Source organism: Pan troglodytes, chromosome 8 (assembly GCF_028858775.2).
Source record: "Pan troglodytes isolate AG18354 chromosome 8, NHGRI_mPanTro3-v2.0_pri, whole genome shotgun sequence".
NCBI lineage: Eukaryota > Metazoa > Chordata > Mammalia > Primates > Hominidae > Pan > Pan troglodytes.
In genome coordinates, this window is record NC_072406.2 from 85664008 (window position 1) to 85680733 (window position 16726).

General features: G+C 41.1%; 1 protein-coding gene and 1 pseudogene across 2 annotated transcripts; both read right to left on the reverse strand.

Moving 5' to 3' along the window:
• Positions 1 to 2097: 2097 nt before the first annotated feature.
• LOC134807066 (large ribosomal subunit protein uL24-like) lies at positions 2098 to 2713 on the reverse strand (annotated as a pseudogene).
• A 796-nt stretch (positions 2714 to 3509) lies between these two features.
• MSS51 (MSS51 mitochondrial translational activator) lies at positions 3510 to 16726 on the reverse strand. 2 transcript variants are annotated; one of them, XM_521694.7, is made up of 7 exons: positions 13454 to 16726; positions 8002 to 8239; positions 7551 to 7706; positions 6543 to 6667; positions 5747 to 6313; positions 5034 to 5127; positions 3510 to 4705 (listed from the first exon to the last, which is right to left on the reverse strand). In XM_521694.7, the coding sequence occupies exons 2-7, from the start codon at positions 8220 to 8222 to the stop codon at positions 4486 to 4488; spliced, it is 1383 nt and encodes a 460-aa protein (XP_521694.2). In that variant the 5' UTR covers positions 8223 to 8239; positions 13454 to 16726; the 3' UTR covers positions 3510 to 4485. The 2 variants fall into 2 exon arrangements, with proteins under 2 accessions (XP_521694.2, XP_009456986.1); XM_009458711.5 differs by lacking the exon at positions 5034 to 5127 and having other exon boundaries at positions 4416 to 4705.

Genomic DNA, 16726 nt, shown 5'->3' on the forward strand with positions numbered 1-16726 from the left:
GATCATGGCTCACTGCAGCCTCCTGGGCTCAAGCGATCTTTCCACCTCAGCCTCCCAGGTAGTGTGACTACAGGCATGCGCCACCATGCCCGCTAATTTTTTTTTTTTTTGTAGAGATAGGTCTATGTTGCTTAGGCTCATCTTGAACTTCTGGGCTTAAGCAGTCCTCCCGTCTTTGCCTCCTAAAATGTTGGGATTACAGGTGTGAGCCACCACACCTGGCCTAAAATTTTAAATTTTGATAGTCTAATTTATTTATTTTTATTTTGGTTGCCTGTGTTTTTGGTGTCATACCTAAGAAAACATTGCCAGATAAGTTCACGAAGATTTCCCCCTTTTTTTTCTTTGAAGAGTTTTAGTTTTAGGTATTTGAACCATTTTGAGTTAATCTATGTATATTGTGTGAGGTGGGGGGTATAGCTTTATTCTTCTGCATCTGGATATCCAGTTGTCCCAGCACTATTTGTTGAAAAGTCTGTTCTTTTCCCAATTAATTGTTTATGTATCCTTGTGAAAAATCAATTGACCATAAATGTTAAGGTTTTCTTTTCTTTTTTTTTTTTTTTGAGACAGATTCTCACTTTTCACCCAGGCTGGAGTGCAGTGGCACAATCTTGGCTTACTGCAGCCTCAACCTCCTGCACTCAAGCGATCCTCTCACCTCAGCCCCTCAAGTAGCTAGGACTACAGGTATGTGTCACCATGCCCAGCTAATTTTTTTTGTATTTTTTTTAGAGACGGGGTTTTGGGATGTTTCCCACACTGGTCTCAAGCTCCTGGGCTCAAACGATCTGCTTGCCTTGGCCTCCCAAAGTGCTGGGATTACAGGCATGAACCACCATGCCCTGCTGTTCTTGTTACAGTCTGAATGTTTTGTGAGCCTCCTCCACCTCAATACATACACATACACATACATACACCACACACACACAAATTCACGTGCTGAAATTCTAACCTCTGGCTTTAGGAGGTGGGATCTTTGGGAAATTATTAGGTCATGAGGGCAGAGCCCTCATGAGTGGGATTAGTGTCCTTGTAAAAGAGGAAAGAGTGAGCTCAGTCGCCCCTTCCACAGTAAGAACATGCCCTTCTCAGACACGAAATCTGCTAGTGCCTTGATCTTGGACTTTCCAGCTTCCAGAAATGTGGAAAATAAATTTGATGTTTACAAGCCACACAGTTTACAGTATTTTGTTACAGCAGCCCAAGCAGACTAAGACAATTCTCAATTCTACTGCACTGACCTTATGTCTATTCTATGCCAGTATCACATTGTCTTGACTACTACTATTTTGTACAGGTTGAGCATCCCTAATCCAAAAATTTGAAATTCAAAATGCTCCAAAATCCAAAGCTTTTTGAGTACCGAGATCCAAAATGGTCCAAAACCTGAAACTTTTGGAGTGCCGACATAGCACTCAAAGGATACGCTCACAGGAGCATTTTGGGTTTTCAGATTAGGGATATTGAACTGCTAAGTATACAATTGATTATAGGTTTTGGAACTGGGGGCCGGGCACAGTGGCTCATAATCTCAGCACTTTGGGAGGCTGAGGAGGGTGGATCTCTTGAGCTCAGGAGTTCAAGACCAGCCTGGGCAACATAGCAAAACCCTGTCTCTACAAAAAATACAAAAATTGGCTGGGCATGGTGGCTTGCACTTGTGGTCCCAGCTACTAGGGAGGCTGAGGTGGGAGGATCACTTGAGCCCGAGACTCTGTCTCAAACAACAAAAAAAAGAAATTGGGATGTGCGAGTCCTCCAACTTTGCAAACATTTTCATTTAACTTCAATATTAATTTGGGATACTTGGTATTATCTCCATTTTACAGATGAAGAAACTAAGGCTTAGAGAAGTTTAGCTTCCCTTGCAATATAAAATTTGATGGCTGTTCCAGGATTCATACTCAGATCTATAAAAATCCACAATACTCCTATCATCTTATCTCAATCTACCTTCCAGACTTAATTTATACTAATCCCCAAAGGTACCTTCAAATATCCCATATGCTTTTCTGCCTCCAAACTTCTGGTCCTGTTGTTCCTTCCGTCTTGAGTGCCTTGTGCTCTGTTTCAAAAAATTCTCACTCAGAATATTTTCACTATCGTTTAGCAAAATGATCTCTTTCCACTCTATTTTTTTCTTTGTTTCAAGTTTTAATCAAAGCTTGTATATAAGATTACTTTATTCCTGCATCTTCACAATTGTTTCTTCCTTGTATTTGCCCTTTTCCTTTCCTACTTGGCGAGATTTGGCTTTCCGTTCAAGGATCTTTTTGCGGTCTTTGTCCAGTTTTAGCCTAGTGATGACCACCTTGCTAGGGTGAATGCCTATGTGGACAGTTGTGCCATTAGCTTTTTCCCACTGCACCCATTCATTGTAGATAACATATTTCTTCCTGTAAACCTGGACTACTTTGCCAATTTGCTGATCTTTATAGTGTCCTCATACAACCTGAACTTCATCATCCTTTTGGATGGGCATGCATCGCATGTTGTACTTCTGTCTCAGCTCTTTGGAAAGAGGGGAAGACATAATTTTCCTGTGAATGTGGGAAGGTGCATTGAAATGCCTTTTGCAATTCTTGCTTCAGTCGGAAGTCACAAAGGGATTAAACTTCATTTTGGCCGCTCCTGCTTCAGTGATGGCCGCAAGAGGGAAGAGAGCTCTTTTCACTCTATTTCCTTAGCACCAGAAGCCTCTCTCGTGTTTCTTACTCCATATTATACCTTGCAATAAAGGTATCTCCAAATTCATAAATATTATTTCCCTTCCTAAGAATAAACACCATGTCTTATTCACCTTTCAATCTCCCCAAAGCCAAAATACAGTACCTGTAGTATGACAGGTACTGTTTTCAATGAATATATGAAATTCTAAAATTATCCCTATTAGAGTGGGCAATAGAATGTGTATGTGTGTGTTGGGGTGATGGGCTGTAATATGTGTGTGAGAGACAGTCATGGCAAGATTGTAGGAATGAATACCCAGGAAATGTCCTAATCCTGAGAGTATGATGAGAAAAGGATGACATTGGCTGGGCACAGTGTCTCATGCCTGTAATCCTAACACTCTGGCAGGCTGAGGTGGGAGGATTGCTTGAGCCCAGGAGTTTGAGACCAGCCTGGGCAACACAAGGAGGCCCTGTCTCTAGAGAAAAAAAAAAAAAAAAAAGTTAGCTGGGCGTGGTGGTATGTACCTGTAAGTCCCAACTACTTGAGAGGATGAGATGGAAGGATCACTTGAGCCCAGGAGTCTGAGGCTGCAAAGAGCTATGATAATGCCACTGCACTCCAGCCTTGGCGACAGAGCAAGACTCTGTCTCCAAAAAGAAAAAAAGAAAAAGAAATAAAAAAGAAAAGGATGACATGAGGCAAATGTGTGACAGAGTGGCAGACCCAGAGAACTGATGCTAATTACTCTGTTGGCAAGAGAGAAACCTCCAGTCTTGAGGTGTTATGTGCAGATGAGTAATACTTGCCAGTGAATAGGAAATAAAACAAGTGACTTAAGAAGCCCCAAACTGAGTTTATTGGGGTATAGAATGGGGGATAATAAGTAACTCCAGTATATTCAGGTAAAGTCTGATATAGCTTGGGATATCTAAAATATAACACCAGGGCTACTCTAGGGTCAAAAGTCCCCAAGAGAAAACAGGAAAAGTAGACATTTCTCTCAAAAAAGTCAGGAAACAGGACACTGTACCAATGCTTACAACCTCATCCATGTTCCCAATGACTTCCCTGACTTGTCCATTCTTGCATCACTTCAAGTCATCAACATCTTTCCATTTTTTAGCCCAAATTACTGGATGAGAAGAAAGTCTTTTTCAGAAGAATAAGGTGGTTCTCATTCTTTTTCTCAGTGCCATCTGGTTCCAGTCAAAAGGTAAACTTCTTTACAAAGAAAAGTGTTAGCAACTATAAGCTCTGGAAAGACCAGCATCAGGGCCTCTTCCCACCCACTAAATCTAATTTCCTATCTCTAGAAGCTACTGTGGCTAAACTCTTAGAAACCAGTTACATTGGCTGGGCATGGTGGCTCATGCCTGTAATCCCAGAACTTTGGGAGGTTGAGGCAGGCAGATCACCTGAGGTCAAGGGTTTGATACGAGCCTGGCCAACATGGTGAAACCCTGTCTCTGCTAAAAATACAAAAATTAGCCAGGTGTGGTGGTGTGCACCTGTAATCCCAGCTACTAGGGAGGCTGAGGCAGGAGAACCACTTGAACCCAGGAGGCGGAGGCTGCAGTGAGCCGAGATCATGCCGCTGCACTCCAGCCTGGGCAACAGAGCAAGACTCCATCTCAAAAAAAGAAAGAAACCAGTTATGTTATACAGAAACTCTCATTCAGCTTAGAATTTTTACCCAAACAGTAAATGAGGTTTAGAATATAATGTTTTTCAAAGTTTGCAAGAACCTGGCATTAGCAGGGTAATTTCATCACAACCTCCCCATTTTCCAGATGTCCAGTTATGATCTATTTAAATCCCACCATCCACTTTCTCTTCTAATTGCCTATTATCCAGCTGACAGGAGCTTCCAAGAAACATGATACAGTATGCACTGCAGTATACTGGCTGCTTGTTGGGACTGGAATAGACTTGTTCAGGTTTGAGGGACATGAAAGGATTAGCCCCAAAGGCAGTGATGTGTGTATCCAGTTCCACCAGAATCTGCAAAGAGGATACCAACTCCTGATGGCTGTAGAAGAGAGAGAAGAAAAATTACTCTACTGATTGTGACAGAGATAAAGGAAAAACTGCCCAAGAGCCTGACATTTCTGTAATCACCCATCCCCCAAATTGCCTAAGGCTGGACTAGGCAAGGGCTATCTTTCCCTCCCAAATGTCTTATTAAATATTCCATTAACTAGCAAAGGACTGTTCCAAGGGGATAAAAAAGCCATATGCAGAAAAGAAGAACATCCTCACCAGAAGGTAGATGAGCAAGAGGGGGGCAAAAATGAGCTCATCTATATAAAGAGAGATGTAAAGTCAGGGAAGTATCACAAATAGGATGAGGTCAAAACCTGTAAACAGTAAGCAATGTAGGAATCTTATAGTCACGAAGTAGCAGCAGGGTGGGCAGCCAAGCCTCCATCAAGTCTGGGGAGGAATGAAAACCTATGGAACAAAAATGAAAATGGGAATAGGGAAAGACTAAAGCAGACCCTAAGAGCAAGATATTTCTTTGACTGTGAGTACCCCACCCCTCATCTTGCTTATCCCCAGTCATTATCATCATCATCATCATCCACTCTTCAATGAAAAATTCTGAACCCAAGTGTAGTACATATGGCAAATTATCAAGAAAAGTTGTCATCAGGCCGGGCGCGGTGGCTCACGCCTGTAATCCCAGCACTTTGGGAGGCAAAGGCGGGTGGATCATAAGGTCAGGAGATCGAGATCATCCTGGCTAACACAGTGAAACCCCGCCTCTACTAAAAATACAAAAAATTAGCCGGGCGCCTGTAGTCCCAGCTACTCGGGAGGCTGAGGCAGGAGAATGGCGTGAACCCGGGAGGCGGAGCTTGCAGTGAGCCGAGATCGCGCCACTGCACTCCAGCCTGGGTGACAGAGCGAGACTCCGTCTCAAAAAAAAAAAAAGAAAAAAAAAAAAAGAAAAGTTGTCATCATATTGTGTTTAATGAGACCAAATGAATGGGGTTCCAAAGACAGAAGATTCAGGATGGAAAATTCTCAGGGGAGCCACCCTCTATTCCCCTGAACCAATGACTCTTACCTGGATGGAATGCCGCCACCAAATCTGGATGGTGTGTCTGCCCGGTCTCTACTTGCTCCTCCCAGAAGTCATGGTAGAGGCCCCTGTGGGCACTAAGCTGAATTGTGCCAGGTTCCAGGGGTGAAGTTGAGGTGCTCTGTGAAAAGCCAGTAGCTACGTCTACACCCACCATGACCACACGGAGTCCAAGGTGCCCAGGAAACATGTAACCAAGCTCATCATAGTCCCCTGGGCGAGTAAGAAATGTCTCCACATGGGAAGCACCAACCACATGCACTGTGCTTCCCCCAGTCCTCCTAACATCTATCCCCAAGGCCCTAAGTCCTAGGCCTAGAGTCAAGGGCCGTGACAGGACATCTGTCAGCAGCCGCTTCAAAGATGCCTGCAGGACATCCGGGTCTGGCCTTGGCCGTCCTACACTGGCCCATAAGGTGGTCATGGCATGACTAACTAGCACAGCATCCAATGTAGCATCTAGGTGTAACCCCTTCATAGAAAACCAGGAGTCCCAGTCCTGTACAGCTTCAGGTGGCCATGGCCAAGGTCCTGAGGGTAGGACAAAATCACCTGTAGGAAAGAAGAAGTAAGAAGTAACCTAATGCTTTCCTGGCTTCAAAATTTCCCCCTCACTAATGATCAATATTCCCTCCATGTTCACTCTGCCAACCTGTGAGCGGGGGTGCCCCATCCTTTGCCCCACTTCCTCATTTTTTCATAACAATATGATTTTGTATCTTCCTTTAAATGCAATCAACTATGACCATTATGGCAGAGATCCTCAACACCACCACTCCACCTGTGACCAGAAGCCATTCCATGAGACGGTCCACAGCCACAAGACGAAGCTCTTGACAAACCCTCCTGTGTGCGGGCCAGTCTGACTTCTGGCACTCTGGACCACAGTAATAGACATTTCTGCACCTGAGAGAATGAGAGAGAAATAGTTCTTATACTATAAATATGATTGGGGTTATCTGAGGAAAGGAACTGCTATTCCTGCACCTAGGATGGTGAATGGGTAAGGAAGGTAGGGAGAGGAATGACAGCTGATGCACCAATTTTGGGGACTACATTTGGCAGACAAGGCAGGAGGGATTGGGAATATAATTATTCTGCCAGACAGAGTGATACCTTACTCTCTATCTGGAACAACTCACTTTTTATATCACTTTTAGAAAAAACACCACGAGTTTGCAGCTGTCCTCTCTTAACAGGTATGGTTCAACCTCCACCTCCCCAGAACAAATGTAGTCTTACTCCTTGAGTATTCGAGAGAGAGACAGAGAGGATTGTATTGTGGTTTCTTGTCTCACTTCCCAATAACACCAAAAATAAGCAGGATTAGAACACTGTTCTAATCTCTGTAGCCTGGGTGACAAAAAATGAGGACCTAAGTCTTAGGTTATTTTGAAAACTTTCAGATCTTTCCTCTTGGAATGAGGTTGTAGTAGAAGGTCATTGCTTTTTTTTTTTTTTTTTTTTTTTTTTGAGACAGAGTCTTGCTCTGTCATCCAGGCTGGAGTGCAGTGTGCAATCTTGGCTCACTGCAACCTCTGCCTCCTGGGTTCAAGCAATTCTCCCACCTCAGCCTCTCGAGTAGCTGAGACTACAGGTGTGTGCCACCACACCAGGCTAATTTTTGTATTTTTAGTAGAGACAGGGTTTTGTCGTGTTGGCCAGGTTGGCCTCATGTGATCCACCTGCCTCGGCCTCCCAAGGTGCTGGAATTACAGGCATGAGTCATCATGCCCGGCTAATACAGGATCATTTCTGAATGTCTCCCTATTAGCCCCCAACAAGTCACCTCTTACAGTGCCGGAGAACCTTGGAGTCTGAAAGCCCACTAGGGAGTGCTCTACAGTGAGCACAGAATCGAAATGTGTCTTCCATCCTCTGGAACATTTCTTGAGGACATCGAAATCCAAAGCCTGATACGGGGGTACCCCCATCTACCACCAACCTGCAGAGACAGCATGGAGAAGGAATGACAATGGGGAAAGGAATATCTCCAAAATCTCTCATGCCCCCCATCTTGTCTCCTACACATTTCCACTTACTCCTATGTCTCCCACTGCCATCATTTTTCACTTAAGTGAATATTTCTTCTTTTATAGTAATATAGTAACTGGCAAAAGGATGAGAAAATCTCTTATTGCAAATACTCCATATTCACCAAACTGTACTCCCTCTCCACCTTCTGAAATTTACTTCTACCAGAGACAATATATCCCTTTTCCATAGAGCTGGTCACTCACTTATATTCTTCATAGCTTTTCATGTTCAGCTTTTGAAGGATCAGCTGCGATAGGCCAGGAACATTATCATCCAAGGAGAAGAAGCCAAGTGTGTCAATGCTAGGGCCAGGTTTTGAGGGGGTCAGAGGCACAGGGGTCACAATTGTGGTTGGGGCCATGATGATGGGAGCCACTGATGAGGGAGGTTTCTTGTGCCTTCGTCGCCGGGACCGTGGAGCCATGGCCTGTCCAGTGATACCTGGAGATTATATGCAGAATAGACATGGAATGGAATTTTACAAGCTGGACACTTGTGAAGTATTTTCATATGCTTGACCTTTCATTTCTCATTCCAGTCTCTCAGACCCAGGTTATCAGTAAGATTTATTCAGTATTTACTGGTTATTGATCACCATAGGCAGCTGTGGAAAATAGGGAAGAAGTAATTTGTTGTTGTTGTTGTTGTTTGAGACAGAGTCTTGCTCTGCCGCCCAGGCTGGAGTGCAGCAGCATAATCTCAGCTCACTCCACCTCCTAGGTTCAAGCGATTCTCCTGCCTCAGCCTCCCGAGTAGCTGGGACTACGGGCAGGCGCCACCATGCCCGGCTAATTTTTGTATTTTTTAGTAGAGATGGGGTTTCACCATGTTGGTCAGGCTAGTCTCAAACTCCTGACCTCAGGTGATCCACCCACCTTGGCCTCCCAAAATGCCAGGATTACAGGCTTGAGCCACCACACCCAGCCAAGAAGAAGTAATTTTATATGAATATAATTTACACATATAAGTCCTATACATTATATATATATACACACACACATATATATATATAAGTAAATGCATCAAAAAAGATTTGGCAGGGCCCATAGAAAACTGGTAACAGCTGGGCGTGGTGGCTCACGCCTGTAATCCCAGCACTTTGGGAGGCTGAGGCGGGCGGATCACCTGAGGTCAGGAGTTCAAGACCAGCCTGGCCAACATGGTGAAACCCCATCTCTACTAAAAATACAAAAAATTAGCTGGACGTGGTGGTGGGTGCCTATAATCCCAGCTACTTGGGAGGCTGAGGCAGGAGAACTGCTTGAACCCAGGAGGCGGAGGTTGCGGTGAGCCGAGATCGCACCATTGCACTCCAGCCTGGGCAACAAGAGCAAAACTCTGTCTCAAAAAAAAAAAGAAAACTGGTAACAGTGATTCACTCTGAATAGTTTAAGAAGGCAGTTAAATAGGAACTGGGCTGATCAAACGGAACTGTATACTTACCTGTAATGTTTGACTTTTTTAATAAGGAGAAAATATTAATATAGCTTTAATGTATTTTAAAACTCAATTTAAAAGAGGAAAAAGCAATAGAAGTTTTAATTCTCTAAAGTGACCATCCAATTGGAGAGTTAGACAGTTTAATATAGAGAGATAAAACATTTATTTTGAAAGACCTATTATCACATGTATAAGCAATAAGCCAAGAAGTAAAAATTAAATGTAATATAAAACGTGCACTAAGAGTTATGTAGTCAAGCAAGTCAGAAAAATTTCCTAAAGTGGTAAGTTTTGAGGTAGAAGTAAGCCTACACTCAGTCACTATCTGGCTGTGACTCTGTGCTGTCCTCTTTCCCTGTCTCATCTTCTGCCATGCCTTCCATAAGAGCTGAGTAAACAGAAAGGACCATATGAGAAAAATTAAAATGTCCATTCATGTAATATATATTTACTGATAAACAGATGAAATCATTTGCGAAACACTATATATAGAAGCAAATATGAGAAATATATATCTAAATGTCTTGTAGGGAGATTAGATGTAGACTATAAGGTACTATATAAATCCAACCAGAAAAGTGCAACTAAAGCACTAATGGGAGATCAGAAGAAGAAAATCTCTTCAGTGGGCGAGAATCTCTTCAGTGGCTTTCTTCATGAAGCAGGTGGCAGTTGGAATAGACCTTGAAAGATGGGAATACTTTGAATACTTGGAAATAGGGAAAAAATAAATTCTAAGCACAGAGGAGAGAATAAACACAGAAATATAGACAGAAACATTCTGCAAATTAATGAAATAGAATGACTCGAGTTTGAATGTTTAAAGTATAAAGACCTAAACTTAAGAAGTAAAACTATAAAAGTCTATGGGGAAAGGTTCATGACATAGGTTTGGCAATAATTTCTAGGATATGACACCAAAAGCACAGGCAACACCACCACCACCAAAATAGATAAATTGGACAGCAAAATTAAAAACTTTTGTGCATCAAAGGATGCTAAACTAACAACAGAGTCAAATGACACCCCAAGAATGGAAGAAAATATTTGCACACCATATATCTGATAAGGGGTTAGTATTCAAAATATATAAAGAATTCCCACAACTCAATAACAAACAAAAAAACCACCAAACAACCCAACTAAAAAATTGGGCATAACATGTGAATAGGCATTTTCCCAAAGAATATATGCAAATGGACAATAAACACAAGAAAATATGCTCAATAGTCATTAGGAAAATGCAAATCAGAACCACAGTGAGATATTACTTCATACCCACTAGTATGGCTATTATAAAAAAAAAAATAATAATAACAAGTGTTGATGAGGATATGGAGTAATTTGAACCCTCGTACACTGCAGGTGAGAATGTAAAATGGTGCCACCACTATAGAAAACAGTACGGCAGTTCCCCAAAAAGTTAACATAATATTACTATATAACCAGAAATTTCATTCTTAGCTATGTGCCCAAAATATTTAAAAACAGATACTCAAACCAATACTTATATGTGAATGTTCATAGCAGCACTATTCACAACAGCTACAAGGTAGAAACAACCCAAAGGTCCATCAATGGATAAATGGATAAACAAATTGGGATATAAATATACATATGAAGATGTATATTATTCAGCTATAAAAAGAAATGAAATAGTGATACACACTACAATGTAGAGGAACTTCAAAAAAAATTATACTAAGTGAAGAAAGCCAGACACAAAATGTTGTATACATGTTGTATGATGCCATTTCTATGAAATATCCAGAATAGGTAAACCCAGAGACAGAAAGCAGATTGGTAGTTGCTAAGGGCTGGGTGGAAGGGAAAATGGGGAGTAACTGCTTAATGGTTATGGGGTTTTCTTTTGGGGTGATAAAAATGTTTTGGAACAAGACAAAATTGATGGTTGAACAATACCGTGAATACACTAAATGCCATTTAATTGCTCACTTTAAAATTATTAATTTTATGTTATATGATTTTCACTTCGATTAAAAAAGGAAGGAAGGAAGGTATTCATAGAGACTGAGAGGCTAAAAAGTTATTAATCCCCAGATTGTCTTCAGGTACAGAGAAATAACAGAGGATTAAAAACGCTGGCAGTGTGAATGAGGAAACTGTTAAAGTTCAAACCAGGGATCATGTTTTGTTACAAAAATGATCTGACATTTGATCCTTCTAGATCAGATCTGTTAGGAAAAACCTCAGAATCATCATGCAGCTGAGGTGTATGCAGGTGGCAAAAATAAACAAAAAGCTCCCAGAATTATCCAGCTCATATCCATATCTGACAACATGACTCTTAAAAACCTGTCCTCAGGTTAATGGAGGAACAAATTTGTATTTTCCTTTGTACTTTCTATCTCCTCATCCTTATGTTTCCATCCACCCTCTTAATGTCTCCCCTTATCCCATGGGTGAATAGATGGTTTCAGAGTCCACAGAACAGAAATAGTCAAGCTCATCTGTATACCATATCCTATATATTACCTTCAATGAAGAAATTGGACCTAATGATATTAGATTATCTTAGGGTTTAAGGGTCATGTCCTTTTACCAAAAGAGTAAATGGAATTGCCCTTCACACTTTAGGACCCAATTTCCAACAACTAACCTCATTCTGTCCTCCACTTTTAATCACCTCACATTCTCATTGCATTTTCAGAATCACTGCCATTCTACAAAAAGCATTTATCTACTCTACCCACCTGCCTCAGGCAAGATAACATTTTCTTTTTCTTTCTTTCTTTGAGACAGAGTCTCACTCTGTCACCCAGGCTGGAGTGCAGTGGTGCGATCTTGGCTCACTGCAACCTCCACCTCCCGGGTTCAAGTGATTCTCCTGCCTTAGCCTCCTGAGTAGCTGGGATTACAGGCTCGCGCCACCATGCCCAGCTAATTTTTGTATTTTTAGTAGAGATGGGGTTTCACCATGTTGGTCAGGCTGGTCTCGAACTCCTGACCTCGTGATCCACCCACCTCGACCTCCCAAAGTGCTGGGATTACAGGCATGAGCCACGGCGCCCGGCCAAGACACCACTTTCTTAAACCTTGAAAGAATGACTTTTTTTTTTTTTAAATAGGTATGGAAGGAAAGTGTGATTTGAGACAACTCTAGGGTCTTAAATCCCAGAATTTATAATAGATATCTCCCTGAAGTTAAAACATAAGCCTTTTTGCTGCAATGGAAGCAAGCCACTTAAGGTCAGAAAGGTACTGCTTTACTTTTCCGCATTTCCAAGGTGAGGTCTTCCTCTAAAGGAAGATTAGCTCTTGGCAATCTGGGAGTTGGCTGAACTGGTCAGAAAGCAAAAGGATCACACAGTTTGAGGAAGAGGAGTGGTGGTAAAAATCCCTAATGTCACAGTCTCCTCTGTGTCTAGAGCACAACGTTCATGATACAAATGAGTTAGCTTTCTGGCAGACAAGTAAGAAGGTGGGTGAGAAGCCAGGTCTTTGATCTGCATCTATATACATCATCAGGTTCATGTTTGAGTTTGTATACCCCAGGCCCAGACACAGCTTCCCTGGTTCTAAATCTCCTGTAAAGAGCCCCAGGCTACTCCCTGTTCACAGGTTATAAACTGAGAGAAACAAAGGAAAAAACAGGGGACTCACAGGAGAAGCTGGAAAGAATTGCAGTAAGCTCTTTGAACTTTCCAGAGTCTAGAATGTTCTCCACTTAGAAAGGGATTCCCTTTCATTTTTTTCTAGCCATCCCCAGTGACTTAGGCTCTAATTTAGTCCCAGTATAAGAGAGAGAACACCAACACCAAGAACTGGAGAGGAGACATGATCTTGATTGCCTAGAAAAACTTTTATCCTTCATGTCCAAATTCAAGACAAAATATTAATCTATTCCTAGACCTAGGTTTCCCATCTTCTTCTTTACCACCAAGAGTCCCAAGTTTCACCTAAACTACAGTAATATTTTCACTATCTCCAGATAAGGAGTGCTCATCTAATTTTCTGTAAGTCACCAAAAAATGCAAAACGTCTTTGGAGAGGTAGGGAGAAGGAAGACTGAAACTGGTCATTGGAGATCCTTAATAAGGGGGTAGGAAAAGAGAAGGAGAAATACATTAAGGACACTGTAATTATGGCCACATTCAGCTGTTTAATCAGTGATTAACACTGCGTGGGGTGATAAATACTTTACTCAATTATAAACTAAGCAAGCAGACAGGTTGACGGAAAAAAAAAACTTACCCTGCTAAGTCCTCAGCTTCCTTCCTTCTCTCTTTCCTCCAAGTGAAATGAGTGCTTGATCTCTTCAGATCTAGGTTGTGGCTTACTTGCAGCTGTCCCTTCATATCACTTTCCTTTGCAAACTGCTGAAATGCTGAGTCTCAGTGATTAAGTGTGCCCTGCCAACCAGACAGACAAGGCTGAATTCTCCCTAATGAGGCAAAGAGGGATCTGTCCCCCTGCCTGAGGGCTTCTCTCTAACCTTTGTTCTCTGCCAAGAGGGCTCAGGACTGTCAACACTCCCAAGTGTTAGCCAAGTAAAGGCCAGGCAGGCTGACAAAAAATGAAACCTGCTGCTTCCTAGACTTCTCTCACTCAAGGCAATATTTCTGTTCTCAGTTTACAGCTTCAGAAGAAAACCCTTTGGATTAGTGCAGAAGTCAATATTTGATTGGAAAGGGTAAGCACCTTTCCAACCAAGTGGGAGGAACCAGAGGACCCTCTGGAGTTCTGTTTGTTGATCTAGACACAGGATGAGTTCCCCCAGGCCTGGTGTCCTTTTTCAGCATAATAAACATTGTTCAAACAAAACTCAACAATGTCCAATCTTGGATTAAGTAGAAGGGAGAAAATAAATGGCCATTTAATGGTACAGAATGAAATCAGTTGTAGGGGAAACATGCAGAATTAACTTGTAAAATTCACTTTCCCTGAAAGAAGGGTAAGATAACTCTCTGAGTGAGAGAGTCATCAGGAGCACTTTACCTGTATTAAGAGAGGAATAAATGCTTCTGGGATATTAAACAAAACCAAAATACTAGTTAATGACTAAAAATACATACTATTTCTAGGAAAAGAAAATAGAAAAGAATCAGCTCAACCATTCTCTTATCCTCCTTGTAATTGCAGCTGATCCAGGAAATTCAATTCCACAGTCCTAGCTTCTTTCTACTTACAGCTAGCCTATCTGAAGTTGTTAGGGCAGTGGTCCTAAAAGACTGCAAGATCTTTCTTACCCTCAAAAAATTTTTTTAAATTTTTAAATAAAAAAGTTCTGACTTTCTGCTTATATCTGACCCCAGCTCTCACTTACCTGCTTCTTTGAACATCATCAAACTGGGGAACAGAATCACTCGCAATGAGGTCCCGGAATGTGGCAAATCAAATCCACACAAGAACCCCAAACTGTAAAAAGTACAAACTACATGCAGGGAAGGTGGAAGAAAAGTGTTAAGGATTCAACCAAACACTGCTTAACATTATGTAGAATAGCTGTGGATAAAGGAAAATCAGTTGCAATAGGCAAAAACCCTAAATAAAATAGGGGTAATTCACTTTGTGCAAAAGTTTCAGGCCAACTTCAAATTTAACAGGCTTCAAAATTTATCTGAGAACCTCAAATGTTTTGAGTTCTGTTAATAATGGCTGAACTGCAGAAGATACAAGACATCAGAGATTGACTTTTCTAATTCAGAAGTTGTCAATGAATATAAAGGAGAATAGTAATATAGAAAAACTTTGATGTTGAATACTTATATTTTACTATCACTATGACTTGCTCTGGTAAACATTTAAAGTTACGAAGTCTGAACTTTTCACAATTTGTATTCATCATGAGTTGCATTTAAAAAATCTTAATAAATGGTATGCTGTGAAATGAATTATGAAGAAAGACTAGAAAGAGGTTCCTATTCAACATGTAGGAAGTGGTCTGTGAGGCACTATGTGATACTTTATCACTCTTCAGGTATTTTGCTTTTCCTGAGTTTGGTTCCTTTCTCTTATTTTCCTCTTAATTTTTACCATCAATCCATAGTTTTTTTGCTAATAGTACTTAATGCTCACCCATGATTCCCACAAACACTATATAATGCTAGTTATGTACCTAAGGGCTAGGAAAGTTCCTGGCACCTGATATACTAGTTAAATTCTTATTTACTTTTTAATTTTTCTATTGGGTCTATTTTAGCCAGATAAACTCTTTACTGAATAGCTTTCATAAAACAACATCGACAACAATCTTTAAGGTATGCAACTTTCATAAACAACATCGACAACAATCTTTAAGGTATGCAATGCATAATAACTTTAGAGCCAACTCATGGACTGCTTTGTAAGTTAATATTTTGGCAAGCAGAGAGTTATAATAATTAACAATTTGTGGCCGGGTGCAGTGGCTGACGCCTGTAATCCCAGCACTTTGGGAGGCTGAGGTGGGCGGATCAGGAGGTCAGGAGTTTGAGACCAGCCTGGCCAACATGGTGAAACCCCATCTCTACTAAAAATACAAAAATTAGCCAGGCGTGGTGGTGGGCACCTGTAGTCCCAGGTACTTGGGAGGCCGAGGCAGGAGAATTGCTTGAACCCAGGAGGCGGAGGTTGCAGTGAGCCAAGAGCATGCCACTGCATTCCAGCCTGGGTGACAGACAGAGATTCCGTCTCAAAAAAAAAAAAAAAAAAAGCAAAAGAAAAAGAAAAAAGAAACAATTTGAGAAGTTCTGTTTGTTACCTGGAATTAGGCAAGCGTGTGTGTGTGTGTGTGTGTGTGCACGCGCACTTGCCTAATATATTTACATATATTTTGTTTGTTTTTAAGGGATGGGGTCTCACTCTGTCACCCAGGCTGGAGTACAGTGGTACAATCATAGCTCAACACAGCCTGCAACCATGAGCTCCTAGGCTCAAGCAATCCTCTGTCTCAGCCTCCCAAAGTGTTTGGATTACAGGCATGAGCCACTGTGCCCTGCCTATATTTTGACTTAATGTTTTATAATATATCTCATTGTAATTATTGTTGAGAACTATAATTCAAGTTATTGTATGATTATATAATTTTGAGCAATATCCTAATATCCCTCAATGTGCAAAATCCTATACTTATTGTGATTATGACAAAGAAGAAAGGAATGATAGGAAAATGCAATTATTACTAATATTTTTCTTATTGTTAGAACACCCAGTAAATTCCCAATACCACTATAACAAAATTCTAGACAATAACATATTTTCTTTCAATTAAAAGATAATAAACAGTGATCTTAAATATTAGATTTAGGAGGCCTACAGTAGGCATTCAAAGTCCTCTAGTGCTCAGTTACTAATGCTCATGTAAAACAAGTATATAACAAAAGTTTTTTTTAAGGCAAAATTTATAAAGAATTTAATTAATCAAATTACCATGAACTATCCACGAGATAATCTCCGGAGGACATCCCAGCTCTAGTAACAGGATTTTCTGATTTGCATCAAAAGGACAAATCAGATTGCATCTTCCAAATAAAACCCAACACAGAG